General features: G+C 42.2%; 1 protein-coding gene across 1 annotated transcript in view; it reads left to right on the top strand.

Annotated features, from left to right (window-relative positions):
- The window catches only part of LOC120932848 (aldo-keto reductase family 1 member C1-like), a 29,521-nt gene extending 15,718 nt beyond the window's left edge, over nt 1-13,803 (top strand). The window contains exons 5-9 of the mRNA XM_040345634.1: nt 740-862; nt 3,956-4,065; nt 5,487-5,652; nt 8,515-8,597; nt 13,521-13,803. Of these exons, the coding sequence (XP_040201568.1) occupies nt 740-862; nt 3,956-4,065; nt 5,487-5,652; nt 8,515-8,597; nt 13,521-13,560 (522 nt within the window). The 3' untranslated portion in view covers nt 13,561-13,803. The remainder of the gene's footprint in view (nt 1-739; nt 863-3,955; nt 4,066-5,486; nt 5,653-8,514; nt 8,598-13,520) is intronic.
- Nucleotides 13,804-14,597: the final 794 nt, after the last annotated feature.

The raw sequence follows: 14,597 nt of genomic DNA, 5'->3' as shown, positions 1-14,597 counted from the left end.
TAAAATCTCATATAAGCTTTGCTGTCAATTCAATATTTTAAAATCTTCAGTTTTCATCAAAATATTACCTGGGGGTCAGTGGCGGCTGGAGGGGGTGCAAACAAAATGATTTAAAAATCATCAAACGCAGCCACTGTGCCTATTACACGCAGTCACTGTGCCTATTAATTTCTACCAGTGTGACCCCCGCCCGCTCGCCGTCTGCCCGGCACTTACCCTGTCTTGGTGGGGCAGCGGGTGACGGCGACGAGCGGGGTCCTTCATGTCTCCTGCGGGCACGTCTCGACACCGTCCTCATCTCGGACTCCCATCCTCTCGTCCCATCAGGCATCCAATAGTGTTTAAGCCAATCAGGTGACAGGGTAACCAGACCCGAGCACCTGATTGGCTGAGAGGCTGGTTAGTGTTAGGGAAGCAATGTATTTGGTTGGATTAGGCCTTAACTTAAACAGGTAGAAAGGGATCTCTTATTGTACTTTAAGACCTGTAAATATATGGAATACGGCTCCACAGATACTGGTTGTGTTGACAGACTGTTCAAAAAGAGGGTTGTATCTGTTTCTAAATACACACAAACTAAATGATTTCTAATATTTATAAGCAATGATTTTGTATTATGTTGATTACGCAAGTATTTGATTGCTTTAAGGTGGCAGGAAGGATCTTATTCACAAAATTAAATCACACTTTATGTATATCTAAAAATATATTTTTAAACTATGTAACTGGTGATTTCCAGGCTTTGGAAGCTTGTAAAGATGCCGGACTGGTCAGATCAATCGGAGTGTCTAACTTTAATCGCAAACAACTGGAGCTGATCCTCAGTGCACCGGGACTGAAGTATAAACCTGTCTGTAACCAGGTAACTACAGTGATTAAATGGGGAGAGACTTTGGGGAACAAATCTATTGTATAGAAAATAAGGGAAACATTGCTTTTATATCAGCTCTAGAATTTATTCTTACTAATGTTGGTTAAGGTTCTCATTTATCTAGGTCAGGGTATAGCAAGTAGTGGTTCCATTTAACTGGACCTGTTCTATAATGTTGAAGATATTTCGCCATCTAGGTGGCTTGCTCAGTTCTAAAGCAACTCTTTCATAAAAAAGCTCCTTTGGTTGTACTTCTCCTATGGATCACAGGAGTATAGTTCGTTCTGCACTCCTGTGACCCATTTTCAGCAGACACCGGGCTTAAAGAGGTTGTAAACCATCATGTTTTTTCACCTTAAAGGGGTTGTAAAGATTCGTCTTTTATTTTCTAAATTGGTTCCTTTAAGCTAGTGCATTGTTGGTTCACTTACCTTTTCCTTCGATTTCCCTTCTAAATTTTTTTTTTCTTTGTTTGAATTTCTCACTTCCTGTTTCTCCTCAGTAAGCTTTCCACCATCATCCGAGCGGTGGAAAGTCATTTAGAACAGCTTACTGAACACCTTACTGAGGAGGAACAGGAAGTGAGAAATTCAGACAAAGAAAACAAAGAAGAAAACTATTTAGAAGGGAAATTGAAGGAAAAGGTAAGTGAACCAACAATGCACTAGCTTAAAGTAACCTATTTAGAAAATAAAAAACGAACCTTTACAACCCCTTTAATGCATACTATGCATTAACCTCCTTAGCGGTAATCCCGAGTCTGGCTCGGGGTTAATTTTTTATACCAAAAGCGGTATCCTCGAGCCAGACTCGGGATTGCATTGCAGGATGCAGGGGGAAGTTACTTACCTTGTCCCTGGATCCTGCGATGTGTCCCCGCTGTGTGTGCGGGCTCCTCCGCTGTGTCTCCTCGCTCGATTCACAGTGCCGCCGAGCTCCGTTCCCTGCGACGTTACGACGCACGGGGACGGAGTTCGACGCCAAATTCAAAAAGTGAAAAACACAATACACATACAGTATACTGTATTCTTATAGGTTACAGTACTGTATGTAACAAATACACACACCCTTTTTCCCTAGTGGTCTTCCCACTGTCCTGCATGTACTTTTATATAATAAAAACTGTTCTTTCTACATGCAAACTGTAGATTGTCCATAGCAACCAAAAGTGTCCCTTTATGTCAAAAGTGCTTTTAGACCAGCTAGAAAAGAGCGATAATAAATTAGAATCACTTGCGGAATTGAGCGATATCGATTTGTGGGGAAATTCATCATCAAACAATAAAAATAATGACAGCGACAATTCTGCAACTGAACAAATTTCAGTGTTTTTGATTTGATTACATTATTGAATAATTTTTATTATAATCACATTATTATTTGTTATAATTATTTATTATATTATAATTTATGATTTTGTTTTTCAAAATATATCATACTCGAGATGTCTACTAGACTTTTGTTTGGACAGATTTAAGTGAGTTATTCATATGAATTGCAGGCCTACAATACAAAACGCCAAATTTTCATGCAAAATAATTGTACCGCTTTTGGTACAAAATTCCAGACTTAATCATATCGCCAGGGAGGTTAAGGTTAAAAAACTTCTGACAGTGAAAGCCCCCCCCCCCCAGGCCCCATGTTTTACTTATTTGAGCCCTTTCATTCTCTCGGCGGAGACGCATTCTTCCTCTCTGCCTGGGGTTCTTGGGCCTTAATTGGATAGATTGATAGCAGCGCAGCCATTGGCTCCCGCTGCTGTCAATTAAGTCCAATGATGCGGACACCGGGGGGGCCGAGTCCAGAATTCTGTGTCTATGCACGCAAATACATGCCCGCAAGGTAACCCCCAGGGAGAGCGCTTCTCCCAGGGGGTTTACCGATGCGAGGAGGAGTCGTGAGCGCCGCCGGGGGAACCCAAGAAGACAGTGATTGGGGCCACACTGTGCAAAACGAACTGCACAGTGGAGGTAAGTATGATATGTATGTTATTTGAAATTCAAGAAAAAATAGGGTTTATAATCACTTTAAGAACGCGTCAAACAGCTGGTCCAGACTCCGGAAAGATTGCGACCATATGGTCAGGATCCACCCACATGCCTGGACCAGCACCCATCTCAGAGTCTCAGCGAGCCGCTGAGAGCCTGAGCCAGCCGCTCCTGTCCTCTTCACAGCTCAGCACTGCAGTGAGCGCGAGGGGGCAGAGCAGGGAGCTGGTGACTGACAGTCACCGGCTTTCTGCTTAGGGAACTCTGAGAAACCAGAGATTAGCAGTGTTTGATCACTCAGTTTTCAGTCTTATGCCGCGTACACACCATCACTTTATGTGATGGAAAAAAACGACACTTTCTATGAAGTAAAAAACGACGTTTTTGAAACTTCAATTTTCAAAGACGAAGTTGCCTACACACCATCGTTTTCTCACAATGATCTTGCAAAGTGAGGTTACGTTCCACCACGTTTTACCATTGAAGCTCGCTTCATAAGTAGCTTCTGGGCATGCGTGGATGAAAAAACGTCTTAGAAAACTACGTTTTTTGCTACACACGGTCAATTTCTGTGAAGTAAAAAGTGCACTTTTGAAAAACGACACATAAAATTGAAGCATGCTTCAATTTTTTTTGGTCGTTTTTTACAAGACATAAAACAACGTTTTCCCCCACACACAGTCAATTAAAGTGACGTTTTTAAAAACGTCATTTTTTTTCATCACATAAAGTGATGGTGTGTACGCGGCATTAGAGTCGGCGGGGGACAGATGCATCATTGAACTGCTGCTACATCCACCTAGGTAAGTATGATTCCCCAAAAAAATATATTTTCCATATTCTCTTTATAAAAAATTCTCAAAATAACACTTTGATAAAAAAAAGTTACCTTGATCACAGTTTCTGATGCTTCCAGGAGGCACATAAGATGCCATAAAGCCTTACTACTGTCTCCTAGCAAAGCTTAGTGCATTGCATTGACTATGAGTGGAGTTCTAGCTATGCATCAATGAGGTTAAATTTTTTTATTTTTATTTACTAAAATATGTTTTTAATGTGGAGTTCTCCCTAACCAATACAATGTTTCTCTCTGCAGGTGGAGTGTCACATATTCTTTAATCAGGGCAAGCTGCTGGAATTCTGCAAATCCAAAGACATTGTGCTGGTTGGGTACAGCGTCCTGGGCTCAAGCAGAGCTGAGGGCTGGTAAGTACAAATGTAACTAGTTAGGTACCTAGGACACATCTCATACACCCCCAAATCCTTTCATCCTCTGTCCACGTCCACTCATGCAGCTACTGGTACTTGCTGTTGGAAAGGCTCAGTTCTGTGAGTTATAGCTGCTCTAAGCAACTAGTTCAGCTATAATCAGCTAAAACAGCTTTTTCCCAAAAGTATTTGCTAAAATTTAAACACATATGGATCTTTCACTTTCACATAAAAACTAAATGCTAAAAAACAAAACAAAAAAGTTTAGTTTTTAAATCAAAGTGTTTCCTGATTAACCGTTTATTAGCTCTTTTACATAATTAGCCCTCAATAACTCCTTCCTTCACTAATTTTACATTAACTGTTGGAGGTATGGGAAATGTTTTTCCGTCACAGATGTCATTTTCCTGAATTTACATTTTGTTTTATTTTATGTAGCTAGCTGAAATGGAAATACTGCTTAAGAGCCGATTCACACAGGGGCAACTAGTCAGGCGACTCAATGGAACCGTTCTAATAGGAGAGACTCAAGTCGCTCCGACTTAGAAAAAGGTTCTTGTATGACTTTATTATTATTTATTATTATGACTTTGTATTCTAAACCATTGCTATATGTTTGCCAATTGTTCATGTGACTCAGTTCTTTACTAAACAAGATGTCATCCAATTAAAGCCTCGTACACACGATCGTTTTTTGCGCAGACAAAGCGTCCAGACTTTTGTTTGAAGGGCGTTGGCCAGGAACTTTCCTTGCATACAAACGGCACACAATTGTCAGCCAGCAAACACAAACGTAGTGACGTATTATGTGTTTTTTTCAGCTCTTGAGCGCCACCCTTTAGGCACCTTCTGCTAATGTTGTGTTTGATGAGCATTGATGCCAAGCATGCGTGATTGTACTTTGGACTTTTGTCTAACAGACTTGTGTTCACACGATCGGAAAATCTGACAACAGACCGTTGTCCGTGGAATTTTTTTTTAGCTTGCCATCCAACATTTATCCACGGAAAATCCAACAACAATTGTCCGATGAATCGTACAAACGGTCGGATTTTCGGCCAACAGGCTGTCATTACACAATTCCCACTGGAAAATCTGATCGTGTGTACGAGGCTTAAGCTGGCCATACACTGATAGAAAATCAGCTGGTCCAGTAGAGGCATTTTTGGGCCCTATGAATTTCGATCAGTGTGTAGGTTACCTCGCTTAAGAGAAGTTGATTGTTCAGTGTTGGAAGACTTTCCATCCAAATTGTGTGCTGCTGTCAGAGTACAGTGTCCCGGGGGGGTGGGAATTCCCTCCATCCACCTTTTATGAATAAGCAAAAAAATAACAAGCTGTGTATGGCCAGCTTTAGAGTTTGCAATCTACTTTAACAATAGAAAAAAAAAATCAGCTTCTTATCTTTTGCCTAAAAGGATAGATCAAAACTCACCCCAAGTGCTGGAAGATCCTGTTCTCAATGAAGTGGCGAAGAAGGTTGGACGGTCTGCAGCGCAGGTGGCGATGCGTTATCTACTGCAGAGAGGGATTGTTGTCCTCGCAAAGAGCTTTACTGCAGAGAGAATCAAACAAAACTTCCAGGTGATTCAAACACAGATATTAACCATCCAGAAATGTGACAGAATATAAGAAATCCTGGTTAAAACTCAGCTCCAGAAAAAAGGTTTTATTTTGTTTTACATAAAGCATGGCAGGGTTGGAAGCTGTTTGTAGTACTCTATAGGGGAGATTTACTAAAACCATACCTCACAACTTTCTGAGATGGGAATAAGGGATACCTATTGGCAAAATGTAGGCATAGGACACACCCTGCCACGCCCCCTGTAAAGTAGAATAGTACAAAATAAATGATTGGTTAAACCCAGAAGTGCTTTTTTTACACTAGTATTCCTTTATATTGGCTTTTGGAATTTACAAATGCGGCAATTTAGAAATTGGAGGAAAGCTTTAGCACTGGGTAACACTTTTTGATAGACAAGTAATGCGATTTATGTATATAAATATATAGATCAGACCAAAATGAGGGACAAATGAGGAGGAACAGTCCCTCGAAATCAGGGACAGTTGGGAGCTATGACTAAAACTGGTGCACACAGAATCTGGTGCAGCTGCGTATAGTAACCAATCACCTTCTAGGTTTTATTGTTGGAGCTTAAAGTGGTTGTAAACCCTTACAGACCACTTTAACCTACAGGTAAGCCTAGATTAAGGCTTACCTGTAGGTGCAAGAAATATCTCCTTAACCTACGCGCTTAAGGAGATATTTTCCAGAAAACGGGCACCGATGTCTATGGCGCATGCGGGGGCTTCGATCTCAGGCAAGTAATCCATAATGAGCTAGTATGCTATGCATGAGCCTGTATAAACCGTTTCAGGCACTCCCAGTTCTCAGGATGAATGCAGCAATGTCCCCAAGATGCAGCCTTCCCCTCTTTGCTTTCTTCTAGTACTGCAATTAAGTTTGAGTGAGTGGGGTGGTGTTGCGCCATCCTTGGAGATCACCCCGGGACCGCCTTCTGGCGGTGTGTCACATTTGCGCTGAGCAGAATAAGTCAGAGGGCCAGTTCACACCAGATATGGTTCCATGCACTTTTTTCTGCACTAGAAACCAACGGGAACTGACTGCACTGGTGTGAACTAAAGCCATTGGAATACATGGAAAACACTGTGCATGCATTTTTAGAGCAGAAAAAAAAATCGCACGGAACTGCATCTCGTGTGAACTAGCACAGAGCGAGTATATATAATATATATATCAAATCCCAACCACAACACTACCTGCCTGGAGTTTGCATGTTCTCCCTGTGCCTGTGTGGGTTTCCTCCGTATACTCTGGTTTCCTCCCACACTCCAAAGACATGCTGGTAAGTTAATTGGTTCCTATCTAAATTGACCCTAGTATGTGTGTGTATGAATGTGAGTTAGGGACCTTAGATGATCGTAAGCTCCTTGAGGGCAGAGACTGATGTGAATGTACAATGTATATATATATTTTTAAATATATTTGGGGCACGCACCCGAATGTAATAGGCTGCGCACACCAATGCTAGAGCCCCTCACCATGTGTAGGTAAGAAACCTAGGTGACACATATACACTGTCTACAATTCTTCCAGTTGGTGTCTAACACTTTTTAAAGCTGCACAAATAGCCAATGGGCTGTGCTGCAGTGCTCGTGTACTAACAAGGAACATGCTGATAGGGAGAGAGAGTGAAGTGATAGAAAGATGAGCTCATCCGTCTTCTCCTTCCTCTGTCCAGTCGCAGGCAGATGGAGGGATAAGACCTGTAAGTGTTAACCTCCCTGGCGGTCTTCCCGAGACTGACACGGGGTTAGATTTTCTTGCTACTATCGGTAACCCCGTGTCAGTCACGGGCTTGCCTCGCTAGATCCACAGGCACTTTTTACTTACCTTGTCCCTGGATCCAGCGATGCCACCGCGCTGTGTGAGCGAGCGGGACCTCGCTCGATTCACATAGTGCCTCCGTGTGACGCCGATCTCCGTTCCCTGCGACGTTACGACGCACGGGGACGGAGAACGGCGCCAAATTCAAAAACGTAAACAAACACTATACACACAGTATACTGTAATCTTATAGATTACAGTACTGTATGTAAAAAAAACACACCCCCCCTGTCCCTAGTGGTCTGCCCAGTGTCCTGCATGTCATTTTATATAATAAAAACCTTTTTTTCTCCCTGCAAACTGTAGATTGTCCATAGCAACCAAAAGTGTCCCTTTATGTCAAAAATAGTTTTAGATCAGCTAAAAAACAGCGATAATAAATTATAATCACTTGCAGAATTGTGCGATAGCGATTTGTGGGGAAATTCGTCATAAAAAAAAAAAAATAATGACAGCAACAATTCTGCAACTGAGCAAATTTCAGTGATTTTGATTTGATTACATTATTGAATAATTTTTATTATAATTATATTATTATTTGTTATAATTATTTATAATTATTTATTATATTGTAATTTATAATTTTGTTTTTAAAAAAATGTAATACACGGGATGCCTATTAGAATCTTGTTTGGTCAGATTTAAGTGAGTTATTTCTAAAAATTACAGACCTACAATATAAAACGCCAAATTTCCTTGCAAATAATGGTACCGCTTTTAGCATGTTTTTTCTGAAAGAATCATACCGCCAGGGAGGTTAAAAATCACATCTCTTGCCTTGCTGGGTAAATCTCAAAAGCAGGTACAACACTATGGGGTTGATTTACTAAAATTGGAGTGTGCAAAATCTGGTGAAGCTATGCATAGAAACCAATCAGCTTCCAGGTTTTATTGTCAAAGCTTAATTGAACAAGCTGAAGTTAAAAGCTGGCTATAAGATTTTACACTCTTCAGTTTTAGTAAATAAACCCCTATGTCCACTGTTTATCTAAACATATATTTTTTGTAATTATACTTGTTCTGTTATTTTCTTGCAGCTCTTTGACTTTCAGCTGAGTGCCGAAGACATACAAAGATTGGATGGCATTAACAAAAACATGCGATACTTGAGCATTGATAGGTATGCAAGAGCCTTGTCTGCTTTGTGTGGAATTTGTAGAATTCTTGGATAGGATTTACCTTTCATCTATTTAACTTGAAATGATCTCTAAACTTAAAGGGGTTGTAAAGGTTCAAATATAAAATATAAATATCCACTGTGCAGCTCGTTTTGCACAGAGGTGCCCCGATCCTGATCTTCTGGGGTCTCTCGGCGGCTGTCTCGGCTCCTCCCCGCATCAGCTAGCCCCCTTCATGGGATTTCTCTTCCAAGGGGGTTAGCTTGTGGGCGCGCTCCCATGATACAGCCGGCGGCTATAGCCGTCGACTGAATCACTCGGCCCCGCCCCCCGGCGCGCCGCATCATTGGTTTGATTGACAGCAGCGGGAGCCAATGACTGCGCTGCTATCAATCAGCTGAGAAGAGCCGAAAAGCCCGGTCGAGAAGCCTGCTTGTTCATGACGCGGGACTTTCGAGGGCTCAGGTAAACACGGGGGCCAGCAAACATCAGATCTTTTATATAATATAATATATATATATATACATATAATGTATTAAGGTGAAAAAACATGAACCTTTACAAACCCTTTAAAACACAAATTGTTTAAAAGAGTTATTTTTAACATTCATAGGCATATATGTAAAAGCCAAAGTATTGATTTAGATGTTAAAGCCATTGATCTTGTATGTAACTTTTTTGTACCTTTTTTGTACCTGCTAAACATTTAATGAAGAAATTTAGACGCCATGCACAAGATTACAATACTGAATACAAGTTGATTGACTGAGAGTCAACGCACAATGCTCTAGGGTTCTTCTCTTTGACATTATTTACTTCAATAAACTCTATTGAAGAGTGGGGAGGTTCTTGAGCTTTGAGCCACTTGTAAATTGAATCTTAGTCAATAAAGTTTTATGCAGGATTGTAATTTAGTGCACAGCTCACAAATTTCTTTATGCTAGATTTAAAAGTAGGGATGGATTGAGTGGGATGCTGGCCCCCAGGATCAGGCTGAGCACTGAGTATACCAGGCACAGTCTTTTAATAGGTGGGAGGTTGGCTCTGCATGGCAAGCTGCACCCTTTGTGATCCTCAGCTCTTGCCTGGTGTCTTGATGCCGACAACACTGCCACATTTGATCTCAGTGTCACTGCTGGCCAAGTTGGAGAGCAGAGCTACAAATGACTGTGCATTTAGTACACTGTATGGGGAAAATAAGGCCACAGCTGAGGGAGATGCTAGAGCCGGGCCAGTTGCCCGAGAGGTGCTTGTGCACAGATGGGGATAACGAAGATAGGGTGTGTGCAGTGGTGAAGGCTTGGGGTAATGCAGAGTCCAGAACTGAGTGTGCAGAAGGGAGATGTGAATGAGAAGTACAGATGTAAGGAACTGTGGAAGAAGGCTGCAGTGCTTAGCTGTTGACAAAGTGGGCGTTGGGGGTTGCAGATATAATCTGTGAAAGAGGGGTGCAGAGATGAGCTGTGGCTCAGGGGTGCAGATGGCATCTGCGAATAGGGGTTGGCTATGGCCAGGGATGCAGAGATGAGGTGCACTGGTTAGTTATGGACAAGAGGTGTAGAGGTGAGTTGTGAATGGGGATGCAAAGGTGAGCTGTGAACAGTGGTGTGCAGAGGTGAGCTTTGGATGAGGGTGCAAAAGTGAGCTTGGAAGGTTATGCAGAGGTGAGTTGTAGGAGGTGGGTTGCAGAGGTGAGCTTTGGACGGTGGGGTGCACAGATGAGCTTTTGGACAGGTGTTCAAAAGTAAGCTTTAAACAGGTTCAGATTTGAGTTTTAGGAAGGGGTGCAGAAGTGGGGTTTGGACGGGGGATGCAAAGGTTAGTTATGGACAGTTAGATGCGGAGGTGATCTGTGGACGAGGGACGAGAGGTGCAGAGGTGAGGTGGGCAAGGGTTGAAGAGGTAAGCTTTGGACAGGTGGTGCAGAGGTGGATGATGGGTGTTGCTCAAGGGAAAACTATTTTTACTGGGGAAGATTTATAGTTGGTCGGGACTCGGGGAGGGACATCACAGCATACAGAGATCAGTGGGCAAGAGTATGTAATGCAGCAGTTAGGATTTTGTAGTGTACTGTATGCATTACATACTCCTGTATGCCATGCTCTGTATGCTGTGTTATATGTCACATGCCCCTTACTGCTCTATGTTAAATAGTAATGGCTGCTCTGAGCACTGTATAATGGAGTGTACATTACATACTCCTGAGCCCTGCACCCTGTACACTGGGCTGCACATTACATATAGTAAAAAGAATTTGGAAACAACTGCGCTAAGGTGAATCAAAAAGTCGGATTAATAAGCAGCAATTAAATTGTGTATAAACAAAATAGTGATAAGAAAAAAGAATAATTGCGCTAAACCAAATAATATGGATATATCAAACAAACAATTTAGGCATCTGCCCAAGTGCATATGCTATACCTATAAAAATAACACTCTATTTTACAAACAATGGTGTAAATCACACAGAGTCAGGGGGCCCAAAACCACCTAACTCTGCTTGAAGTAGTATGTGGGAGTCCCGGTGGTAAATGCCACAGGTTACCATGAGCAACACAACACCGCGGCCACAACAATACTAGTGAAACAAACCACCGAAGTGATAAGTGAAGTCCGTAAAGTCCAAAATAAATAAAAATAAAGTGATAAGTCCAATGGCAGGAAAGACACCCGTGTGAACTGCAGAGATGATGTTATTAGGCACCAGACGTGAATCCACCACCAAATTATGCGGCTGCTTACCATAAATCAAGGTCCTGCCGGACCACTATCAGCATATTTCTCAACCATAAGATTTTAGATCAGCAGTGATTCCTCCACTGGAACTAGAACCATGCCAGGCTCAACGATGGGTATAAAAGACAAAAACAGAGCTCCACATAGCATAAAATCTGGGTGATTTATTTTGAACCAAAATGTAACATATATACAACTCACATTTAGGTTGATAAAAAACAGCATTGGCCTGTAACGCCGGCCGGACGTATTCAGGAACAAGGCCACTCGTATGGAGTAATGAGGGGGATGGCATCCGCACGTCACTCGCTCCACCCGCCGCGTTTCGTGAAAGAATCACTTTGTCTCGGGGGCACGAGTGGCATGAGGCGCCATCCCTCTTTATAGAAAACACATTAGCAATCAAACAATAATTAATTGCACTAACCAAGCCTCGTTCTGGGATCCGCACACGCGCGCACCGGAAGTGCACAGACCTACATCCGTGTCACTGCGTTCCACCAAGTGGAACTCAGTGTTCATAGATTACCCGCAGGCCTCGCCCAAATGGGGCGGACCCTCGGCGCGACGCGTGTGACATTCTCCAGAACAAGGCGTGACAAAAGCACCACCAAGAGGCGGGACTCTTATGTCACGGCTCGAGGCTAAAAAAAACACACAGTTAAACTTTCCATGTGGTGGAATATCCGCTTGCCGCACGGGACCACACCACGTGCGTCCACGCACGGCGTCGGGCTCCCCACCCACATAGAATTTTTTTTTAGAATAAGACCATGTCACCGTAACCAAGCCTCGTTCTGAATTACTCGCGCATGCGCCCATCTAACATCTCCGAGTCACTGCGCTCCACAAAGAGCGACTCGCGATTCGTTGATGGGGTAGAAGCACCGCCCTTAATGGGACGGTGACTAAGGCATGACAGCAGTTGCAATGCAGAGCTTGGCATAATGATGTTATGTCCCGGAAACGGAAAGGAAACCCGTAAATGGGGACATCGCTTATGGTGGCTAAACATAATCTAAATTCAGTAAGTTACATTAAAAATTGTAAATACATATAAAAGGTATTTAAAATCCATTTCTATTATATATAGATGACCACACCAGCTCAAGTCCTATGTGTTATATTAAACATACTCAATGGGTGGATCCCCAAAGGGGGCCATCAATTAACAGAAACAAAATAAAATAGAATAAAATAAAAAATATAATTAAAGTTAAAAAAGACAGTGATTCTTAGGCAAGCATGGTGGCAGCTGGGAGTGGGAGCCTAACTGCTAAAGACAATTAGGCATGCCTGATTATACAGTGCTCAGAGCTACCATTACTATTTAACAGAAGTAAGGGGCGTGTGACATATAACACAGAATACAGAGCATGGCAACCATGCTTAATAAACTGGGTGAAGTTTGGGAATGGCACAGCTTTGCCAATTTTGCCCTGGGCTCTGAGTGACTTTGTTCTGGTATTGATTACATGTAAACCAACTGCCCCCTTGTTAATTAAAAAATGTGATCATTCCTGGAGTTCATTTAAATTTTTTAGAGTTATAAAAAGTCGATGGGTGCGATTCTTCCACCAAAATAAAAATACAGTGGAACCTTGGATTGCGCGTAACGCGGTTAACGAGCCCTGTATTTCTAAAAATCCTAACTTGGTTTGCGAGTGTTGTCTCGCAAAACTAGCAGGATTCAGGCCAAAGTGGTGTGCAGTGGGGGCGCCGTTCGGAAATGCACGGAAAGGCCTGAGGACAGTTAGGCTGACCTCTGCAAACCTCGGAAAGCTTGTGAGTCTTTCTGAGGCTCGTAAGTCTTTCTGAGGTTTGCAGAGGTCAACCGAACTGTCCTCGGGCCTTTCCAGACATTTCCGAGGATCTCCGGCACCTTCCGCCTCTGGCCGCATGCGGTATTGTATGCCATTGAAATCCATGCAGAACAAATTATTTTGGTTTCCATTGACTTCAATAGGGAAACTCGCTTTGATATGCGAGTACTTTGGATTACGAGCATTCTGCTGGAACGGATTATGCTCGTAATCCAAGGTTCCACTGTATCAGGTGTTGCTGCCTTGCTATATACATGAATATTAATGCAAAGCAGTTCACCCTTTTATTTTTTTGGGGAGATTTGATAATATTTTGCAGACGAGGACATCATTGATTAATGTATCTCTTCCTTTCTTTTCGTTAAGCTGGAAGGAATCTCCTAAATACCCCTATGATGATGAGTAATAAAGCACTAAGTTTTCCATCCTGACACCACAATGCCTGGAGCCCTCCTCTCTGACATTGGTTGGATGCGTTTGTTTTTCCAGTGCGAGACAATGATGATACAATGTGCTGTGATGTCACACTGCGCAGACTGATGGTTATAATGAGATGATACATGAGAGAGTTGAATTGATTGTGTTATACATTTGGGCTTTTCAAGTGTTGGAGTTTTAGCATTGAAATAAAGCTTTTGCTTGCCAGAGATTCTTGGGTCTGAGTCCCTGTGTTCTGTGACAGTTTTATCACTGAAGTCTCTTATGATATTCTCTTTATGTTATCCTTTGTATGACAAAGCTATTGACTATTGTAGAAAAACAAAGGTTACAATGCATTGTCTGTATTCTGCTGTCAACATCAGGTAAAGATTGTGGGTGATCCTGGCACTGGAGTAAGAGAATATGTTGTGCTGAAACTTTTTTTTTTAACACTTAAACAGTGTGGATAGAATCCTTGTCAGGTTGTTATTGTTGTCTGTAATATACACAGGGATTCACCCTTTTTGTCCCACTGACCATTGCCATTGGAACAAAACATCATAGGAAATTCAAATGTTTAAAGCTATCAGTGTATCAGGAATAGAGGGAAACCCTCCAATGGGGAGGCCTGTTGGCCCCCTTTACATTTGAGGGGCTTCTTTTCATTGCCTGTTGTGTCTCTGGCACAGGAGTTGAAGGGGAACCTCCCTAACAGTACATCAACAGAAAAAAAATTGCCAGAGTTCTAAATATTCCCCACTCTATATAAACCTTAAAAGAAAAAAAAAGTTGTGTCTTTAGGCACACTGAATGGACAGATATTTTTATAGGGGGGGGGGGAGAAAAACCTAATAAACCCTCATAAAAGAACATTTAAAGATTCAGGCGGCCCTGCTAATGCTTAAAGGGGTTGTAAAGGTATTTCCCCCCCCCCCCTAAATAGCTTCCTTTACCTTAGTGCAGTCCTCCTTCACTTACCTCATCCTTCGATTTTGCTTTCTAATGTCCTTATTTCTTCTGAGA

The sequence above is a fragment of the Rana temporaria genome, chromosome 3 (assembly GCF_905171775.1).
Source record: "Rana temporaria chromosome 3, aRanTem1.1, whole genome shotgun sequence".
NCBI classification, from domain to species: Eukaryota; Metazoa; Chordata; class Amphibia; order Anura; family Ranidae; genus Rana; species Rana temporaria.
The sequence above is the reverse complement of the archived record's forward strand: the minus strand, read 5'-3'. Positions and strand labels throughout refer to the sequence as shown.